At 36.6% G+C, this 21,105-nt stretch overlaps 2 protein-coding genes across 6 annotated transcripts in view; both read left to right on the top strand.

Annotated features, from left to right (window-relative positions):
* The window catches only part of col15a1b (collagen, type XV, alpha 1b), a 47,367-nt gene extending 31,744 nt beyond the window's left edge, over positions 1-15,623 (top strand). For 4 of the 5 annotated variants that reach the window (XM_082172504.1, XM_082172503.1, XM_082172502.1 and 1 more), the window contains 29 exons: positions 2,749-2,802; positions 2,924-2,959; positions 3,362-3,499; positions 4,146-4,208; positions 4,409-4,444; positions 5,345-5,386; positions 5,515-5,577; positions 5,763-5,798; positions 5,995-6,078; positions 6,165-6,230; positions 6,345-6,380; positions 8,420-8,473; positions 8,569-8,658; positions 8,737-8,772; positions 8,854-8,907; positions 8,996-9,052; positions 9,145-9,204; positions 9,330-9,371; positions 9,902-9,926; positions 10,825-10,850; positions 11,179-11,277; positions 11,436-11,580; positions 11,761-11,825; positions 11,927-12,055; positions 12,158-12,259; positions 13,764-13,826; positions 13,918-14,115; positions 14,238-14,353; positions 14,499-15,623. In XM_082172504.1, the coding sequence (XP_082028630.1) occupies positions 2,749-2,802; positions 2,924-2,959; positions 3,362-3,499; positions 4,146-4,208; positions 4,409-4,444; positions 5,345-5,386; positions 5,515-5,577; positions 5,763-5,798; positions 5,995-6,078; positions 6,165-6,230; positions 6,345-6,380; positions 8,420-8,473; positions 8,569-8,658; positions 8,737-8,772; positions 8,854-8,907; positions 8,996-9,052; positions 9,145-9,204; positions 9,330-9,371; positions 9,902-9,926; positions 10,825-10,850; positions 11,179-11,277; positions 11,436-11,580; positions 11,761-11,825; positions 11,927-12,055; positions 12,158-12,259; positions 13,764-13,826; positions 13,918-14,115; positions 14,238-14,353; positions 14,499-14,715 (2,232 nt within the window). In that variant the 3' untranslated portion in view covers positions 14,716-15,623. The remainder of the gene's footprint in view (positions 1-2,748; positions 2,803-2,923; positions 2,960-3,361; positions 3,500-4,145; positions 4,209-4,408; positions 4,445-5,344; positions 5,387-5,514; positions 5,578-5,762; positions 5,799-5,994; positions 6,079-6,164; positions 6,231-6,344; positions 6,381-8,419; positions 8,474-8,568; positions 8,659-8,736; positions 8,773-8,853; positions 8,908-8,995; positions 9,053-9,144; positions 9,205-9,329; positions 9,372-9,901; positions 9,927-10,824; positions 10,851-11,178; positions 11,278-11,435; positions 11,581-11,760; positions 11,826-11,926; positions 12,056-12,157; positions 12,260-13,763; positions 13,827-13,917; positions 14,116-14,237; positions 14,354-14,498) is intronic. The other variant, XM_082172505.1, reaches the window with a different exon arrangement.
* Positions 15,624-17,173: 1,550 nt separating this feature from the next.
* Positions 17,174-21,105, top strand: part of tgfbr1a (transforming growth factor, beta receptor 1 a) — a 43,714-nt gene continuing 39,782 nt past the window's right edge. The window contains exon 1 of the mRNA XM_082172525.1: positions 17,174-17,329. Within this exon, the coding sequence (XP_082028651.1) occupies positions 17,206-17,329 (124 nt within the window). The 5' untranslated portion in view covers positions 17,174-17,205. The remainder of the gene's footprint in view (positions 17,330-21,105) is intronic.

Genomic DNA, 21,105 nt, shown 5'->3' with positions numbered 1-21,105 from the left:
CAAAATATAAAAATACGCAATGAAGGAGACACGACTACTATCTACGTCTCTATCGAGGCTAATGCTTACCGGTGTTCACACATCAGGAGGGGCCGGCGAAAGGTCAGTTGTAATTTTATATCTCGCAATTGACCTTTCGCCGGCCCCTCCCCCAAAACGGCCATTGTCCAATCACACATCATAGCAACCGTTACTATGTGAGCAGGTCCGACAAACATTATCAAGATGGTGAAGCGTGCGCCCATGGCGTTTGTAAATCGGACACTAGATACCCCGAGAGATTGTCTGGAGGAGTTGTGTTCTTTCCATTCCCAAAGCCGAAAACACAAACAGTGTGGACGGCCCCACTCCCAGTTAAATGTGTTTAACATTACGAAGCATAAATACGTCTGCTGGCTGTGGTATCGATGGCTAACGTTACTTAATTATTATTTTATTTTTTTCTGATCTGAAAAACTATCCTATCTGTAACTCAAAAAAAACATAATATTGTCTGAACCGCGATTTTTATGATCCGTTGCCCCACTAATAAATATTATGGTCTCAACCGCGATTTTTGTGATCCGTTGCCCCCCTAATAAATATTATGGTAAGTGCATTTTGAAAGACAATCAAGGAAAGTTATTTAGATGCAAATTAAGGCTATGTCTGGTTAAACAGTTATTGTGTGATTTCGTTTATTGTGCTTTGTCAACTTGAAGCATGAATTTGAGAAAGAAAATCATTTTTGGAAGAAAATGCACCACATACATACTTTTGTCAATTATATAAGTTATAGCTAAAGGATTGTAAAAGCTTTCAGTTCTCCCTGCCTAATTGTAGTTGAAAAGTCAAATTAAGCTTGATTAATGATAGTGACTGATCAAATAAACTACAGCATCGGGAATATAACTCCCATGTGTTTTGCAGCATTTAAAATTTCAGTCATTGTGTTATGCGAAAAAACACACATACGAAATTATTGCTGACAGCACTTTTATTTTCAGAGAGTTTTTTCTTTCACACAAAAACACAACAGTAAGTGTCTTTCAATGCTTTTAAACACTTGATTCCTCGTTCTTTGTCATATCACAAATGATGTGTGAACACCGGTAAGCATTAGCCTCGATAGAGACGTAGATAGTAGTCGTGTCTTCTTCATTGCGTATTTTTATATTTTGAATATATCCCTCCACTGCACTCTGTAACCCCTTTTGCCTCGATCTGGAGGATATCGCGGAGGTATTGCTCCAAAAATGGTCACTGACACGCACGGGTATACCTCTTTCCGTCATGGCAATCTGTCGCGCTGGTCGTGTTTGACCATTTGTTTGTCGGACGTAGCAACAGTAACTAAGGGGGGCGGGGCTCGGCGAAAGGTCAATTCTGAGTAGATTTTTTTTGTTTTGTTTTTTGCAATTCCAATGATCTAACTTGCAAATTTGAGTTTTTTTCACAGAATTGTGAGATGATATAAACTAGATCTTAAATTGCAATTAAAAAAGGTAATTGCGACTTTTTATCTCACAGTGGCAAAAAATGTTCTTCTATCTAACTAAGTTATAATGTATGAATTGTGAGATATAAACTCAAAATTGTGAGAAAAAAATTCAGAATTGTTAGAAAATAATCACAATTAATAAAGGTAATTGCAACTTTTTTTCTCACAATTGTGAGTTTATATAAAAAATGTCAGAATTGTGAGATAATATATAAATGTCACAATTATCTGTTTTATTTTTTATTCTGTGGCGGAGACAAGCTCATAGCTGTTAGATGTTCTAGAAGTTGTCAGATATATTTATCAGGGGTTTTAGTTTATGTGGTCCATGCAAGGTTGCATTTCAAGACAGCTTGAAACTGTGCTGCCTTTTTCTGAATGTTGGAGAAAATCTGTCTTTTTAATTTTGAACTGCTTGTACTAACAGCAATGGCAACTTAAAACATTATGTTGAAACAACGTAATCAAATTTGTCATATAAAGACACAATTAAATTCAAATCACATTTATTTGTATAGCGCTTTTCACAATACACATTGTTTCAAAGCAGCTTTATAGAAAATGCATTACAATTTAGAGTGATCTGTTATCAGAGGTAACTGTTGAAATTATATATTTCAGAAATGTGCATACAAAATGATATACACAGTTACCTAAAAATGTATTCATTTAAACAATGTAATAATTAAAGGCAGAAACAATGAGCTCATTGAAGTAATGAATACTTGTATCCAACAAAAAAAGTATACTATATTTAATTCGTACTTGCTGCAAATTTTTTTTAATGCAGTGTATGTGTATAGACCAGGGGTCCGTTCATGGATTACACAGTTATCTGGATTTTACTGTTGATGATTTGATATGATCCAGGATTGTTAGGTTCTTCGAAGCTCATCCCAGAGTTGCTGTCATAGCAACAGGTCCGTAATTTCATGTAAATGCTCTTGACTCTTAAGAAACTTTATTAATGCGAATACAAAATCGAATACGAAAGGTACGAAAAACGGACCCCAGGGGTGTCAAAGACGCTCCTGGAAAGCCACTGTCCTGCAGAGTTGTTCTTGCCTCAACACACCTGCCTGAAAGTTTCCAGTATGCCTTGTGAGATGTTCAGGTGAGTCTAATTGGGGTTAGAGCTAAACTTTGCTGGACAGTGGCCCTCCAGGAGCAGGACTGGACATCCCATGTATAGATACTGACTTTTATAATGTTTTATTGATGTTAAGTCATGTCATAAGCTGGCGATTTGATCTGTTTCACCTTTAAAGGGTGTTCCTGGTCAGAAGGGCTTAAATGGACAACAGGGTCTGAAAGGAGCAAAGGTATGAAAATGACCCAATCTTGAAGAAAGAACTCACTCAATGTCATATAAAACTGAAAATAAAAATAAAAATCCAGAAAAGTTCCAGTTTGAGCTCTACACTTCATGACTTTCTTTCATAGGGTGAACAAGGAATAAGAGGGCCCCCTGGACTTAAGGTATAATGTTTATGATATACAATATATGATTCATAAAGGTATGGTCACATTTACCGCTGTTCAGGCAATGTTTCATGGATGAAATCCAGTAATTTTATTTGGAATCCACGTGATTGGGAATTCCACATGAGGGCGAAAGATTTCCCCATGCAGATAGGTTCAAGTTGGTCATGCAGGTTCGCTGCGTTGATCAGCAGAAGCTGTTTGGTTTTAAATTGACTTCTGTGTGAGCTGTGCTTCATACATTGCTACACTATTGACCATAGCCAATGGACCTTTTTTTTGCTTGTGAAATTTTGCCAAAATGTGACTGAACCTTAAGACTGCATATAATTGAAACAACCATTATGATTCATTTTATTTCTCATTGTATTGTTTGTTTCATTCCTACTTTTCCTAAAGGGTGAAAAGGGTGACTCTGGCCTGAGAGGTCCACCTGGCCCTAATGGACATATGGGGCCGATGGGTGTACCTGGACCACCTGGCCCTCCTGGCCCACCAGGGCCCTCGAGCAACAATTTAATGGTGGATACTTTGAAGGTATGAAAATCTACTAGCAATTAATTTAACAATAGATATCCCAGAAGTCCTTTTTGGTCTTTTAGAGGCAGATTTGTGATTAACCACCTTTTTGGAATTTCACATTCTAAATTCAGGACATCACAGTCAACAACAGACTACTGTTTTGAAATGATCCTGTTGAAATACTTTGATATTCATTCATATTCATTATTGTGATAAGAGTACAGAGATAATCAGATCTTCAAATGTTTCTTTTATAAATACTGGTCAAGAGACTTAGCCTCAGTGGGTTATGTGCTCAGTGCATGATTTAGTGGAAAACAAACATGTCGCAGGCCAGAGTCTAAAGCATAAAAGCTTTCAATAGCTACATTCACGTGACATGAACAGGATAATTCAAGGGTCACATCTGGTCGAATTTTTCCTTCATTTTTAAAATTTTTGTTTTAGCATTTTAGTTTAAAATGTGAATGAATCCCTTAAAAGAGAGCTGTATTGCTTTTAACATAATAGCAGTTATTTGAGGTTGAAATTCTTCAAACGTCACTTTTCACGGCCAGAACACCATTTAGTCAATTCAAAACCTTAATTATTAATTTTGAGGCTTTTGGGTTGGCCTGGCTTTTATAGTCAGTCTAAGTATAGGAAGTGTTTTTTCTGACAGGATTTGGAGGGTTCTGGGGAAAGCGGATTGTTTCTCGGTGCCGGAATTTCAAAAGACTATCAAGTGAGTGTACAAAACCATTACAACTATTATGACCTTCTCAAATGCTATTCACATATTAAGGTCTTTCATCAACCTTGGATGCATCATCGCATGCCACATTTTCCTTGTGCACTCAAAAGCTATTTGTTGAATGGACCTATTCTGAGTTTTTTTTTTTTCATATTTCTCCTTTTTTCTCCTCTCCTCTCCTACAATTTAAGGGGCCTCCTGGTTTTCCTGGCCCACCAGGATCTCAGGTCTTTTTATCTTTAGAAATATTAAATATGAATTATATATATATATATATATATATATAGTGCTATGCATAAGTTTAGACACCCATGCTAAAGTTGACTAAAAATAGGAATAAAAAATCATCTTTTGGAAATTGAACTTAATGCCTTAATTAAAAAATTTTGGAAAAATCCAATTTTCTTTGTGAATGAATTATGTATCGTAAATAAGTAAATGTTCTTCCTTAAAATACAGAGTGCATAAGTCTGGACACCCTTATGTTAAATTCCCATAGAGGCAGGCAGATTTTTATTTTTAAAGGCCAGTTACTTCATGGATCCAGGATACTATACATCCTGATAAAGTTCCCTTGGCTTTTGGAATTGAAATAGCCCCACATCATCACATAGCCTTCACCATACCTAGAGACTGGCATGGTTTTATTTCAGTTAGCCTAATAGCTGGTTTGATTTGCAATGAGAGATGATCTTATGGAAAGTACTCCATGCCAATCTCTAGGTATGGTGAAGGCTATGTGATGATGTGGGGCTATTTTAATTCCAAAGGCCAAGGGAACTTTATCAGGATGCATAGTATCCTGGATCCATGAAGTAACTGGCCTTTAAAAATAAAAATCTGCCTGCCTCTATGGGAATTTAACATAGGGGTGTCCAGACTTATGCACCCTGTATTTTAAGGAAGAACATTTATTTATTTACGATACATCATTCATTCACAAAGAAAATTGGTGTCCTTAAAGGTTGGATTTTTCCTAATTTTTTTCATTAAGGCATTAAGTTCAATTTCCAAAAGATGATTTTTTATTCCTCTTTTTAGTCAACTTTAGCATGGGTGTCTAAACTTATGCATAGCACTGTATATATATATAGTATTAATATTCATATCCTGTGTTCTCCCTGTAGGGACTTCCTGGAGCTGACGGAGCCCCCGGTTTGTCTGTAAAGGTCTGTCAAACTCCACTATAGTCACTACATACAGTATAAACACTATAAATACCTCAAAATCAAATGAGTTTGATTCATTTCACAATGTCATGAGTGTGTTTCCCGACCCCTGTCTCTTCTCTATCCAGGGTGAACCTGGGTCCCCTGGACCTGATGGAAAACCCGGATTAGCTGGTTTACCAGGAGCCAGGGTCAGTTCTCTGTTTCTTGCATTCTTGTAGTACTCTGAAAAAATAATAATATAATAATTTACTAAATAAGTATTGTAGCAGTGATAAGTGATCGGTTAGTTTATACATAGTGAGCAAATGATACAAATGGCACAATATAATGTGTAATGTTTTTTGCTGTTGTTTTTGCCCCTTGCTGTAAACAGGGGCCAAAGGGAGACAAAGGCAGTCCAGGAGAGAAGGTATTAAATTGTTTATCTGAGAATATTTTGAGCAGTTATGTGACATGATGATGTGACCTTTGGCCCACATTATTCACACCAGATATTGAATAATACATGATGATATTCACCCCAAGCCAAGTGCACACTGTGGGATTTTTGCAGTCTGAGAAGAAATTCAGTTTGTGTGTAATTTGCTGTATTAATTGTTACTCAGGGTGAGCAAGGTCGTGATGGGCTGAGCATCACAGGGCCTCCTGGCCCCCCTGGCCCTCCTGGACCAATCATTAACTTCAAGGATGTAAGTACTGTATGAAGTGTGATTACATGCTTTGCTACAATATTATGTCAGAGTTCCTAAAAAAATAATGATTTCCCCCCCTCTAGCTCGTTTTTAATGATACAGCAGCCAAATTAAACCTCACAAAGATCCAAGGATCGCCAGGCCCTATGGTACGTAAAGCAGCTCACTGTTTCCCCATCAAATGCTTTTTAAGATGCAGCATGTTTAACTCATGTTCGCTAATGTTTTTTCGCTTGCGTCTGTGTGTGTGGTGCATGTTGCAGGGCCCTGAAGGCTTGCCTGGCAGAGCAGGATTCCCTGTAAGAATGTCCTTCATCTTTCTTAATACTATTTTAAGATGATATACTGTGGCGATAAAAGGATGCAACTAAGGGTGTGTTCACACTTGTTGTTCAGTTCTCTTGGTTCTTTTGTTCAGACCAAAAAAGAAAATTATACATTTGGTCCTGGTTTGCTTAGTGTTCACACTTTAGTGACATATATTTTGCGATGGAACTTACCAACATCCAAAACAAATGCTGTGTGCAGGGCTAAATGCACTCTTTGTATGTTCAAACATGATGGTATTCAGCTGAGAACTTACAAAGAGCTTAGAAAATTTCTAAAGGAGTCAAAACAGCGATAGGAATTTCTTCTTTACACACAAGCAAAGATCTGCTGCAAGAAAACGCGATTCCGACGCCTTTACCGAACTGTAATGGGCAATAGAGTGCTTGAGCATTCTGCCCTTTTTAGGGTCACATCTTGTGACATCACATCCTGTTTTTGGTTCGTTTAGATGTCTTTGGTCCGTGTTGCATTCATATTTCAGTATTTCAGAACTGCACCAGAGTTTGTTTGTAAGCGGACCGAGACCCATCTTTTCAGTGGGAACGCATGTTTGGTGCACACCAAATTTCGGATGGCAGCGTTCACACTTCTGCACTAACAGATCAATCGCACCAGAGTTTTAATTGAACCAAACCTGCCAAATGTGAACACCCTTGAGCAACAGATCCCATGGGTTAATCCATCTCAACTGGTCCAATGGAGTTTGCTTGACCATTATTTTATTTTAAATACAGATGCTGTGGTTAAACCAAGTAAAATTAAATACAAAATAAAAACATGGGGGTTTTGCAGTACAGGAAGTTGTATAATCATTTTTAAAAAAAGGTCAAGCAACCAACTTTACTTGAGATGGATTGATCCGTCATCATAGTGCATGTATTTACCAGTTTCAGTCTTATCATATGATATATCTGTGTTTGATTTTGCCAGTTTACCCCATTTTCCTAAAATGGTCATAATTTGGTGGTTGTGACATTTTTCTCACCTTAAAATTGTGTGGTACAAACCACTACTAAAGGAAGATTCTGGTTTCAATAAAAGTACAATTTAAAAAAGAAAGAAAGAAGAAAAAAAAGAAATGAAGGTTACATAGAGGCACTTACAATAAAAGGAAATGGGGACAGTTTTTGGACTATTAAAAAGCAAAAAGCTTTTTTTTTTTTATTAAAAAATAATTAAATTATTATTATTATTATTTTATAGCAAATCTTCTGTTCAGACTTATGTATAAAGTATTCATTCTGTTGTAACGTGTGCTGAGAGACGAGGCAGAGAGAGAAGCATACACGACTTTAATAGCAAAAGGCAAGACCATCAATAATCCAAACCAGAAAACTATGAAAATAGTCCACATGAAAAGACAGGAACATCCAGGAACTCCTGACCCAAAACACAAAGACGATCCAACAATGACTAGCAAAACACAACTGAAAAGCAAAAGCTTAAATACACAGAGAAATAAGTGATAATTAAAAACAGGTGTAACTAATGATGGTAACTATAGAAACTACCAAGTAAACAAGGAGAAACTGAAACCAAACACTGGTAGGGAGTACAGAAACAATGAGAACAGAGAATACATTTCAAAATAAATGTCCATACAAAACAAAAGACACAGAACCGGGATCGTGACATCTGTATTATTTGAGTTTTAAATGTTTAAATCTTCATTTTTAAGGGTTTACAGTGTTACGTTGTAATGGTAATGAAAACTGGATATAACTTAACACACTAAAATTGTTATAATGCATATCTTTTATGTCTTTTGGCGATACTATTGAAACAGTGAGTATTTTCATGTTTACAAATTGGCCCCATTTACTTCCATTGGAAGTTCCTCACTGTAACTTATATTTGTTGCTGCTTTTACAGAATAGGAGAAACATGTCTAAATAATTTTTTGTGGTAATCAAAATGATGTGTGCTTACTCTGGTTTTTGGGGTTATAAACTTTTAAATAAAACATTATACTGGTGGAAATAACTTGCATGAATGTTGTCATGCTCAGGGCCCAAGGGGACCAAAAGGTGAAATTGGGTTTCCTGGACCTCTAGGACTGAAGGTATGGGTTTAAAATGTGATTAGAAGTGACCTGCTGTACCATAATGAAGCACAAACTCAATTAAACTACCATCAATGTATTGTATTGTCTGAAAGGGAGAAAAGGGGGAGCCAGGCATATCTATAGCTGCTGATGGCTCACTAATAACAGGCATGAGAGGACCCAGAGGACCGAAAGGAATCAAGGTTGAAACTATTTACTTTTGACCTTGATCTTTTTGTTGTTCCTCAGTGGTCTGACAATGATGTCATTGTACTTTGCAGGGAGATATCGGTCCCATTGGACAGCCTGGGATTGTGGTGAGATGCATCTCTCACACCAAACTAAAAGCATTATATATATATATATACTACTAAGAATATATATGTTTTTATCTTTAGGGGCCGATTGGACCAACGGGACTAAAAGGAGGATATGGAATTCCTGGTCGACCAGTTAGTTTTATTCATTTTTATCTGTTTATTTATAGTTTTACATTTCATAAATGCTTATTTCTACTCACTCCCTAAAAATTTATTTTAGGGTCGGCCTGGAGTAGTTGGAAGGAAAGGGGACAAGGGAGATGCTAGTGGTCCCCCTGTAAGTTACTTCTTTTTTTCTTTTCTTTTTCTGCTACCATTATGTTTACATTTTTTTATCTAATTATTTATAACAACTTACCTGTATTCAAGGGTCCACCTGGTCCACCTGGATCTCCAGGGCCACCAGGACGAGTGATTGGCCTCAATGGAGTAAGTTTGATCCTCTTAGCAGATTTGCAGAATATCAAAATTAAATTGAGCACCACAGTGTGGTTTATCCTAAAATGTGCAATTTTCACAAAAGTTATGAAATGATTATGCTCTGAATCTTGAAGACAGTTTTCCCAGTTCCTCCTAGACCACACTGCAAAATACCAGTAAGTTAATGAGTGAAATTCTCCAATCGGTGGTTTGGCTTTGGGTGTGGCGCATGTCATTCTGGCTCGGCTCCTCCCCCTAATACACTAGCCCTGCCTACTTTGCTCTCTAAGGTGCATGGGCCTTCAAAACAGTAACAGGCTTAATTTACAAAACAGATTTTATTTTATTCAAGGTCAATTATTTTATTTTTTTTACTGAATTATGCCTGCCTTATGCTGTCATTTACAAATTCAGGAATGTCTCTCTATGGTCCTTTAACCCAGTATCTCATCTCATCTCATCTGATGTGCTCTCCTAAGCTCACCAAAGCATGTTGCATGAGCTCTAACATTTGTTGGGCTCAGCAGTGATTCCATGGTATTGTAGGATCTGGTGTGCTGTGTACATTTTAAAATGTCACACTAACACAACTGTTCACTCCTGAATATGCTGACATTAGCTGGCATGGGTTCATATTCATTTTATTATTTATCATTTCATAATCATTTCTATTCTGTCCAAAATTGTCAAAATGTTTGTCTTATAGGTCAACAACAACAATTCACAACAAGGTATGTGTAGCAGATCTTATATGTAGCAGCTTTTTCAAAAATGTGTTTTTAATAGTTAATGAATAAATAACTTTTGAGGTTAAAATGTTAAATATCAAAATTTCTCTGTTTGTAATGAATTTCTTGAATAAATGTCTCATTTACAGCAGATAGTAGGCCTATAGATAGCAGTTATGATATTTGCAGCTTTAAAGCAAAATATTGTATAAAGTGGTACAACTATACGTGACGGGATTTGACTGGAGTGCCGAACTGTAGAGATTGTACATAATCCACATCGATATCCACATGATCAGATGCTTTCTTTACTGCTGTTTTCTCACCGCTGTCATTTCTGTTGTTTGTTTTGTTATTGAGTGGAAAGCACACAGCAAATATTTACATGTTCATCTAAACTCTTAGCAGTTCACTAATGGTATACCAGTGCAAAGGTATTTCAAACTTCTTTTTACCCCTAAGCAAAGAACGAAAAATATCTTAAATAAATCTTTGCTTATAAATGTATAAATCTCAGTTTCTCCACACTCCCTTTCAATTTCTTCTCCTTCTTTGTTCTTAACTTGGATGTTTAGTCTGCATTTATGTATAAGGTTCACAACTTCATTAAATCAATATTTTTTAACTCCATAACCTGCTTAGACCTATTGAATATTTCACAGGTTCTTGAACCAGCATATCACAAAGGGCATTCTGCATTGAGCGAGTGGCCCTGAGCGTACCAAGTGAGCGGAGTGCAGTCTTCAGAAAGGCGCTCCCCGCTCTGCTCACATGGGCTACTCTGTATAGCACACATTAATTGGCAGACAGTCCAATGACTAGACATTAACCATTTTTGACTACTGTATATAGTAGTCAACTCTATCTGTTGAATTGATCTTTATGTTTTCTTTCTTTACAGGGCCTATGTTTCCTCAGGATTATGTGGTAAGTACTTGTTCAATATCTCACATATCCCATGAAAAATATGTTTTTTTTAGCATTTGCATATAGAAGCACACTAAATACTTAAAATGGGCAAACTTTTGCACACAAAATGTGTAAGGTAGGTCAGGAGTTTTCAAACCGGGGGCCAGGGATGCCCAAGGGGCCTCAAGAGCGTTGCGGTAAAATTCAGAGAAAAAAAAAAAAAAATATATATATATATATAACATTTAAAAATTCAAGTAGTAAGAAAAACGTTTTTGAAAAAGTTCTTTTTTCTTGTTTTTTTGAGTATGTATGATTTTTGTGATTTTGAGTATGTGTCTCTAAGGGTGCTAAAGGTGAGAATGGCTACAAAGGACAAAAAGGAGAGAAAGGGGATCCAGGTTTGCCTGGCCCTCCAGGGATCCCTGGAAGAGCAGGCCTTGTGGTAAGTCTACAATAACTAATCAATTCAAAACAAATACTAAAAAATAAATCTCACTATTCAACTAGGTCTCTAATTGAAAAAAAACCATGAACTAAGTCTGTCCTTTTTTAATAAGATAAAGATTAAGCCCTAATTTGACACGCGTTTTTGCATTTCAGGGACCTAAAGGGGACTCTATTGTTGGCCCTCCTGGGGTCACTGGTGCCCCAGGCCTGCCAGGACTGCCTGGTTATGGAAGTTCAGGACCACCTGGGCCACCAGGACCACCTGGGCCAGCAGGTACCCCATCGGTATATGGCTCAGGTGACAACAAATATCTATCATGACTTCAAATAGTGAACTTTTCCAAACTTTTTAGACGATTAGCTTGAGCGCATTCTTAAACAGATTTCTCTCCAAAGTTATTTTGAGTGACTTTATCGAGGCAAATAACTTTTTATCTACAACTTAGGCATCAAACTTCTGCTTTACTTTCTTTCTCAGCTGCGAGTCTCCCTGGACCTCCAGGTCCTCCAGGGCCGCCCGGCGCTTCTGGCCATGGAAACCCTGTAAGTCAGATGGCACAGAACTCAGTTGTAGGGGAGCAAGCTCATAAAGAATAAAATGTGCCTTGGTTTTTTTATTGTGACTGCTTACTTTGCCTTTCCAGGTGAGGACATACAAAAACATTCAGACCATGATAAGAGAGACCAGTCAAGCTGCAGAAGGGACACTGGGATTTGTTATAGACAAGAGTGAACTGTACATCAGGGTACAAGGGGGCTGGAAGAAAGTTGAGGTATTTACTTATGTTCACATTTTCCTTCAAAACAAACGTAAATAGAGTTAGATGTCTTGTCTTCTTATTCTAATGTTTTCTGATGTGAAACTGTGTTTTTAGCTAGGAGAGCTTATCCCAGTTCCCCAAGACAGTTCCTCATCTGCTTTGTCACAAGGCCTGAGCAGACCCAGCGACCGCAGTGTACCCAGACTTCACAGCCAGGTGCGTCATACATTTGCAGTTGTCTAGGGATGCACAGATATTAAAATTGTGTGCAATTCTAATAAACTGATATTTTTTCTGAAAAAATTCTATGCTGTTTTGTCTAAATAAATAAAAATTACAATCAATGATTTTAAATGTTACAGGTGAATTTAGGCATCACAATATTATTATGTAGTTTGAAAAATGAATATTCATTTTGAGATCAGTGTTATTTATTTATCAGTATCTATATACTATAGTACTATGGTATTTATTAATATTTTTCATTTAAATATATTTTCAGTTATTTAAATTTTTGTTTAAGTTTTAGTGATCTTTGTCATGTGATTTTTTTTATTATTATTATTTATTATTATTTAAAAATATTTCTATTTAGCTCAAATTTTTTATTTCAATTTTAGTTTAAGTTTACATTTTTCATGTAATGTTTATATTGTATTTTATTTAAACTTTTTTTCAGTTACCAAAAGCTATTTTAATAGTTTTTAATTTTAGTTACCACTATTTGAGATATGCTAAAGATTACATTCAACAATGTTATTAAAGGGATAGTTCACTTTGAAATTAATTTTTGGTATGTTTTAGCTTACCTCAAGGGCATCCAAGATGTAGGTGTCTTTTTTTCCGCAGTAGTTTCAATTTTGATATTTTTAGGTCAAACCGTTCTTGTCTGTCAGTCATATAATGCAGGTCGATGGTCACATGTCCAAGTGATCTGATCTGACGTGTACGCAGACTGGTGCATAGATATATACACACTAGATGTCGCCTTGTCTACGGCAGTTCATTGGAACGAATGTCTTTAAGGCGACATCTAGTGTATATATCTATGCACCAGTCTGCGTACACGTCAGATCAGATCACTTGGACATGGCTGCGTATAAGAGGTAAAAACGATATAAATACTGTTCGTTTTCTCACACAAACCGCTCGTTTCGTGTCTTAGGCCATCAATGTGTACTTACGATGGGGAAATGTTTAATTTGGACGATGGGGAATTGTTTTAATTTGGACTCTGTGCATGCTCTTTGAGACAGTGACCATAGACCTGCATTATATGACTGACAGACAAGAACGGTTTGACCTAAAAATATCAAAATTGAAACTACTGCGGAAAAAAAGACACCTACATCTTGGATGCCCTTGAGGTAAGCTAAAACATACCAAAAATTAATTTCAAAGTGAACTATCCCTTTAAATTAACTTTTGAAAGCTCAAAATAAGAGATTGTTAGATTATGGTAAAGGTAAACTAAATGTAAAAATAGGGGAAATTAAAGGCTGAAAAATTAAATATCCAATATCGTATAGTTAAATAATAAAATACCTAACATCCGACGAAAACAGATGGCCTTAGTATGGCGTTAGGACCATTGTTTGTCTACTACCATTTATTAGATCTAGAGAAATGTTAAAATATTCTGGAATCAAATGTTCATTTCAGTAATAATGGTATATACTGTACCTTAGTGTCTGATGTGAACATCTAATGTTATTTGCAGGAGTTAAAGAGCTTCCTGCCAGACTACAATGTTCTTCCACACACTGCACACTCGATGCCCTCGGTAAGGATTGCTTAAACCTTGTTGCATGTTTTAATGTTTGATGTGAAATGGTGTGCACTTTGACATGACCTCTGACCTTTGAACTTCTCAGTTGCACCTGGTGGCACTCAATGCCCCATTTTCAGGAGACATGCACGGAATCCGAGGGGCAGATTATCAGTGTTACCAGCAAGCCCGTGCCAGGGGCCTGACATCAACTTACAGAGCTTTCCTCTCCTCTCACCTACAAGACCTCTCCACCATCGTCAAGAAAGGGGACCGCTTCAACTTGCCAGTGGTGAACCTCAAAGTATGTAAAGGAGCATATTTGCACGATAGATTGCAATCAAGATTTTTTTATCAATGTGTTCTTATATGTAGTTTGCCTAAGTTTAGCCTGTCTAAATTAAGCTTCTTGTGCATCCTCTCTAGGGAGAAGTGCTATTCGGCAGCTGGATGGCTATGTTCTCCGGCAACGGGGCTGTTTTTGATCCACTTACTCCGATTTACTCCTTCGATGGACGAAATGTCATGACAGATCAGGCTTGGTAAACAGCTTTTTCCTTTTGAATTTTTTAGACATGTGAACTGAATCCTAACAGTTTGAATAATGCTAATAAAAATACAATCTAAATTAATATTATTTCATATATTATGAACAAACATAAATGAATAAATTGTATATGTTACTAGGCCTCAGAAACTGGTGTGGCACGGCTCGAGTACGGTGGGCATCCGAATGACAACTAACTACTGTGAGGCATGGCGGACGGGTGACATGGCGGTGACCGGACAGGCATCTCTTCTGCAGACCGGCAGATTGCTCGGACAGCACACGCGTAGCTGCTCAAACCACTTCATTGTGCTTTGCATTGAGAACAGTTACATCCAGGACCCTGGAAGGAATTAGAAAGCTGACCATTTTAAAGTAAAGTAATGCAGATGTAGGGAGCAGCAGGAGCTGGCCTGCTAGGGGAAATATCCAATCTACTCTATTTTTAGAGAGAGAGTTCCTGTGAGAAGTGACAAGCCAGGGAAAATGGCACTGCAATCATGTTTCAGTACTTCTCTGAGCATGATGTAAATATGTATAAATCACCCACTGAAATTGTTCAATCGACGACCCACGACATTTATTCAACTATTAGAATACCAAAGAATACCTCAGCCAGACATCGAGCAAGTGTAGATCCATTGTTTGAATTCACTGCATTACTGTGTGTCTTCTCAGATGGTCTTAGTCCCTCCCTTACAATGACTAATACAGAGTTCTGTGCGTGTAATATTAACTACAAATTTAAAACCATAAACATAGATACACACAAGATAATTTTTTTTAATCAGATTAAATACCAATATTTAGATATCAGTGTTTGGATATAATCAAACCACAGAGTTTTGGAAGTTGTTTAAATGCACTGTAATAATAATTTCTAATAATAATATCTTTGTTTTGTTTTTTTGTTTAGAGGTTTTTTTCACACCCATGAAGCTACTTTCTGTGAACTTGCATCTAAACTAGTATTTAATGGCAATATGTCTAATGTATAATGTAAAAGCACATAGAACTAAAACCCAGTGCCAAGTACATACTTAAATAGGCATTAATTTCAAAAGTTGACAGTGGCCACAACCACGTTATAAGTCTTCACTGTGTTTAATCTTTCTATGACATTTAGAAAGACAAACTAGAAAATAAATGACATTGTTTATCTTCTAGAAGTCAGATATGAGTATGAAACCATCATAGAGAGAGCCCTCCCCCTTTGTTTTTTCATATTTCAATGGTGCTGAGTGAATAAATGTTTTGTTTTATAAGTCTGTTGTTTCTCTAAGTTGTGGCAGGTTTAGAAACAATACACAGACATTGTACGAGGAAAATAAAGATATGATGAATCTGATGTCTCGTCAAGGGCAAATGTGACTATGTACACTCCCGTTCAAATGTTTGGGGTCTGAAATTTTCAGAATCATTACTCCTGTCTTCCGTGTCACATCGGATCATTCTAATATGCTGAATATTTTATAAGTGGAAACATGCATTTCTTCAGGATTCTTTGGTGAATAAAAAGTTCAGAAGAACAGCATTTTTTTCTACTGCCACGTTTGATCAATTAATGCATCCTTGCTGAATAAAAGTATTAATTTATTTTATGAAAAATATTACAGACCCCAAACTTTTGAACAGTAGTGTATATCAGGTCACAAGGGGGCAGAGTGGAGACAAAAAGCAGGAAGTAATCATCAAAAAAGCACATAGTTTGATTCACTGTATGTGTATAATATGACTTTAATATGATTTTGCGCTAAGCTTGGCACACATAATATTTTAGTTACTCTTTGCAAAGCTGAACCTTGCTGATGCCAAGTTTTCTCTAAAATGTATCTAAAATGTTTTAGCTGAGTCTTAATAACCAATCATCATTGGCCTCATTCTATTGCATTCCATCATGTCATTGCCTGTTTTGTATGTCCGCCAAAGAGACTAGTTTACTGAGCAGTCAGACAAATAGAAATGCTCTGTCAGCCTGATTTAAATGGTTCAGTTCTACCAACAGGAAGAGGAGTTTGCTATAGAGCACTAACCACAGATAATAGCTGCTCTTCAATCTCTGCCTTCAGGCTGTCTGTCTGCCCTGGCTTTTCATTCTCAGGACATATAGTTATGTCATTTCTGGCCACATACAGCCTCATTTCGTTCACAGTAATGATTAAAAATCTTTCTCTTTCTTATGTCTTTACACTGCTCCACCAAAGATGCATCCGAAGCAGCATAAGTATCACAAAAAGGTGCATTTAAAGTGTTTAAACTGTTTAATTCTGCATAGAGGCATCATATACATTTGCATGTTATGGCATTAATGATGTAAATGTATTATTTATTTTATTACATAATAATTATATGTATTATATAGCCTACTAATATAGAAATAATGTTATATATGTATATGTTATATATATATATATATAATTGCATTGTTATTACTTATTAGACTATTTAATACATTATAATAGAATGGGAGACCAGTATATACTAAATATAAACCAGCTAAGGCCAGCAAACCATCTTCGGTTGCTAAAAGATGTTCTTTCAGTGTGTTATCTTATTTTTATGTTAAAAAGAGGGAGAGAAAGAAAGAAAAATGACATGATTATCTGATTACGGTTAGATTGACTTAAGTATTTTGAATCCCTGATCATGAAAGCTGCACGCGGGATGATCAGATCATTTTTGTAACAACATTCACAGGACATGTTCGCAGTAGTTTTGAGATACAGCTGAACTCCCCGGCTAAACTGAGGCAGGGTAACGACGAGTGATCAATGTGGGCGGAGCATATTCATCCGTGCTGACCAATCAGAGCGCTCCCTTTCTCAAAGCAGAGACTCGACTACTTGAATGTGTGAGGAAAAAACTGACCAGTCTTTAAGAATGGTCTATACCACGATGGACGCGGGAACGTTACTTTGCCGCTCATTGCTGCTGGCTGTACTTGTATTCTCGGTGACCCAAGAGGCGCGAGGTAAGTGCGTGGGGCTGCAACACTTCTTAGTTTCCCCTCGTCTACATTTCTCAAGTTTTATCCGCGCGCGTTTCTTTTTTTCACAATACTACCTAGGGGTGTTCAAATATGGCGCAGATCTTAGAAAGCCGCGCTGGCATGAACGTTTATTGTTTTTTCTGTGCCGTGACATCAGTTTGCGAGAGTGTGCGTTTTTCGGACGGGGAGATGGAGTGACTCGCGCATGCAATCGGAGCACCGCGCGAGGTTTGGATATCGCGACCCAGTATTTATTTACCATACTTCAAAGCTCCTGTTAATTTATAACAACCTCTAGATCAAATGTTGAGTCATCTGAAACTGTTGACAAGATTTGCTTTCATGAGCGAGATGAACAGCAGTTTACTTTCAGTCTGTTTCTATTTCACGCCTGTTCCGCATGTGTTTTGTGATGATGGACATTTTTTTCTTTCATTTGACGACATTTAAAAACTCTATCGTAAAATGCCAGATTCCTTCTTGGTTTTAGGACATATCCTAGACCGATATACCCGCACGAGTGACATCGAATGCTTCATGTCTAGGCATCTAAGTTATGTGGAGATTGTGGACTGACAGAAACCCTGTTTTACATGTTTACGTGAGTTGTAATAACAGATCGGACTATTTCTGTACGTTACAAAATATCATAGGCTATTCTTAACAGATGGCGCACAGAATACCAGCTGATATTTTCCATCCATTATTTTTAGTTAAGTAAATTTAATATGACTGAACGTCAATGGATGCAACAGTTTGTTTGTTCCGAGGCGTTTTCTCGTGTCCCACAACAACACACGCGAGGATACAAATGACACTTACGTTTCAAACCTTTCACGAATGCTTTTGTGTAGAACACATGCCATTCAAATGTTTTTGTGTGTTTTTTTATGTGTATTTATTATTATAACATGACGAGGCTAGTTTGTATTCAGACTGTTCGATTAAATGCTCTGCGTTCCTTCACGCAAACAAATGCCTTTTACTTCAACCTGTTGTTTTTCATTCATTCAAAGCATGAAGGAGTTTTAACTAAAGCAAATTCAACATAAAACATATTTTATTCCTGCATCCAACATTAACAAGGGATATGATAAGATAGGGATTAACCTAACAGAAGAAGAAGGGAGGAAAATGGGAGATGGGTATACAAGCAATGATGAAAACATGTTAACAAATAATGTCAAACATGGTATTCTAGGTGTTTTGATTTCTTATTCATAGACGTTGAGATTGTAATTATGTGTGCATTTACATTTATGAAAGTAAATGTAAAACTTCCCAAAACGCATAAAGGTTCAATTGTTCTTGTGTTACCTGTGCGATGCATGCATGTAACTGAGATGTCCTCTATTCACATACTGTGATAGGCAGAGAGGAAACATCCTATATTTACTCCAGCTCTCCCTTCCTCTCCCATCACTGAGCTTCCTCTGACACAAAGATTTATTGTTAATAATACAGTCTCTTCCTGAAATATCAGAAGGAAAATAGTTTCAGTTTGTGTTTGCGGAGTTGTGTGAACGGTGGTTTTAAATTACAGGTAGTGTTTGTCTTTTGTCTGAATCTTTTACCTGCTTCCATTCATGTAGATTTTTTTTCTTGTGCAGATTCGCAAAAACAGATTGAAAGTCAAAAGAGAAGAAATGGATCTTCTTACGTGGCAGTATCACCTGGCCCGATATATGGCAAAATTTGAGCTTGATCTATAGAAATTGGTGTACAATATTTTAAACATAATAATAGGGATGTAAATGCTCAGAATTTAAGTTCATCTTTAAAAACGCACATAATTCAATAACCCATATTAAATGTAATATTTAGCAAATCTCAGAATGAATATCTATTTTTCAATAGTTCTGTGCATTATGTTGTGCTGCCTAAACTGTAGCATTTTATTTGGTTGATTTTAGTATTTAGGCTAGTGTTTTATTTAACACCAATTTCCACAAAATAGTATATAGGCTAATTTTAATATCAGCCATTTGTTAGTTATTGACCACAACATGAAAATATCAGCCAAACTTTTAATATTGTTAGTACGCTTTTGTACTTATAAAATGCCAAATGCATATATTTTGGCCTCCCCTTTGTAAGCTGTGGGCCTACATCTGTTTTAGAGGTTGACCACAGTAGTTTTTACTGATAATGATAAGGTTGGACCGCACTGCCAGATAACGATTAACCAACTGATAGTTTTTTACTGAATGACAACAAAATACTCCAAAGGGCTTTTCAAACTTGAAATAGTTAACCTGGGTCATTCTAAACCCCGGCAAAACCAATCAATCGGTCGACTTCTAATCTGTACGATAAAAATTAAAATATACTAAAGTTTTTGTCTACTTGTTTTTGTGTCTTGTGTAATTGTAAAGCATAAAGTACTTGCCGTACAACATCATGCATCTCTAAAGATTTGTCTTTGTGAGAGACCTAGTTTTGAAAGCTTCCTCTGGAAGATTGCGTTCTAACAGCGCTACAAGGATGGGGTTTGATTCCTCAAACCACATTCGAAGGTAGTCCAAAACACATGGGACCACATTGCTGTTCTGTTGCATCTCAATTATATTTGAGAGCAACAGTGAGTATTATTATAATTTTTTTCTATTTTCATCTGCTTAAGCATTCAGATATACACTGATGTAATAAGTCATGAATTCCCCTTAATGAAATCCAATCACAAGTGTTCAAAGAAGATGCATCTGAGACTCAGCATGTGTAAACAATAATGTCTTTTGGCTGGCCAGATCAAATCACCCAGTGGGCCCCATGTATAAAGATTTCATTTAAAGGTATGCATATGCACAAGTGGCAGATTTTGCATATACTTACAAATGTTTTCAGATTTATAAAAATATACATATGCCATAACTTGCACAAAAATAGTAGCCTACACTTTATAAATCCCAGCTGGAGATTATACATACATGCACAAGCTTTATTTTTTACTCTGAATTCATCGAAATGACCCTATATGGAGCTTACGACACCTCTTTCACATCTTTATTATGCATAATCTCATCTGCATATAATTTTCATATGCAAATTGCCACCCAGACACATGATACTGGTACTAAAAATTGTTATTTATATTAATTTTGTTTTAAATATATTTTATATTTTTTTTTCCAGTAAATTATCTGAATATCCTTTTAAAAGGAGGCAAAATTGTATAATATATTAAGACTTGTTTTCAGAGAATGTATCTTGATTAGTTCTATTATTCTCACACCACTAGCAGATTGTTTTAACTTTATTGTAAATTATTTCTTGCAGTATTAAAAACAAGTCTTTTTAGACTTTTAAGCTTTTGAATTTTTACAAATGAAATGTGCACATTCTGCACAACATACTGTTTCCTTCGTATTTGACTTTACAGGGGTTAACATTGCAAACAGGGTTCAGTGGGACACTCCCCCTATTTTTACCCATTTTTCTGTGCATTCCTGTGTGGTTCTGCTCATTCCACCCCATAGCACACCTGTGTGGGACAGAACCGTACACAGACATCAGATGAATCCAGGCCGCCATTCACAAACTAATGGTCCGTTTGACTACCAGATGTGTCTGGCAGTGGCAGTTTCATTATACAGTCTGATAAAAAACAATTATTTTCAACCTTCATTCTGACCCTCTGTCAGGAATGATCCATTTTTAAGGGGCGGCTCATTGATTGGCTAACATCAGTGCATAGGAAACTATCAACGCCCACTCGCTATTGCACGTCAGTAAGTGTAGTGAAATAATTTACTTAAGGT

The sequence above is a fragment of the Leuciscus leuciscus genome (assembly GCF_965113295.1).
Source record: "Leuciscus leuciscus genome assembly, chromosome: 6".
In the NCBI taxonomy this organism is placed as follows: domain Eukaryota; kingdom Metazoa; phylum Chordata; class Actinopteri; order Cypriniformes; family Leuciscidae; genus Leuciscus; species Leuciscus leuciscus.
The sequence above is the reverse complement of the archived record's forward strand: the minus strand, read 5'-3'. Positions and strand labels throughout refer to the sequence as shown.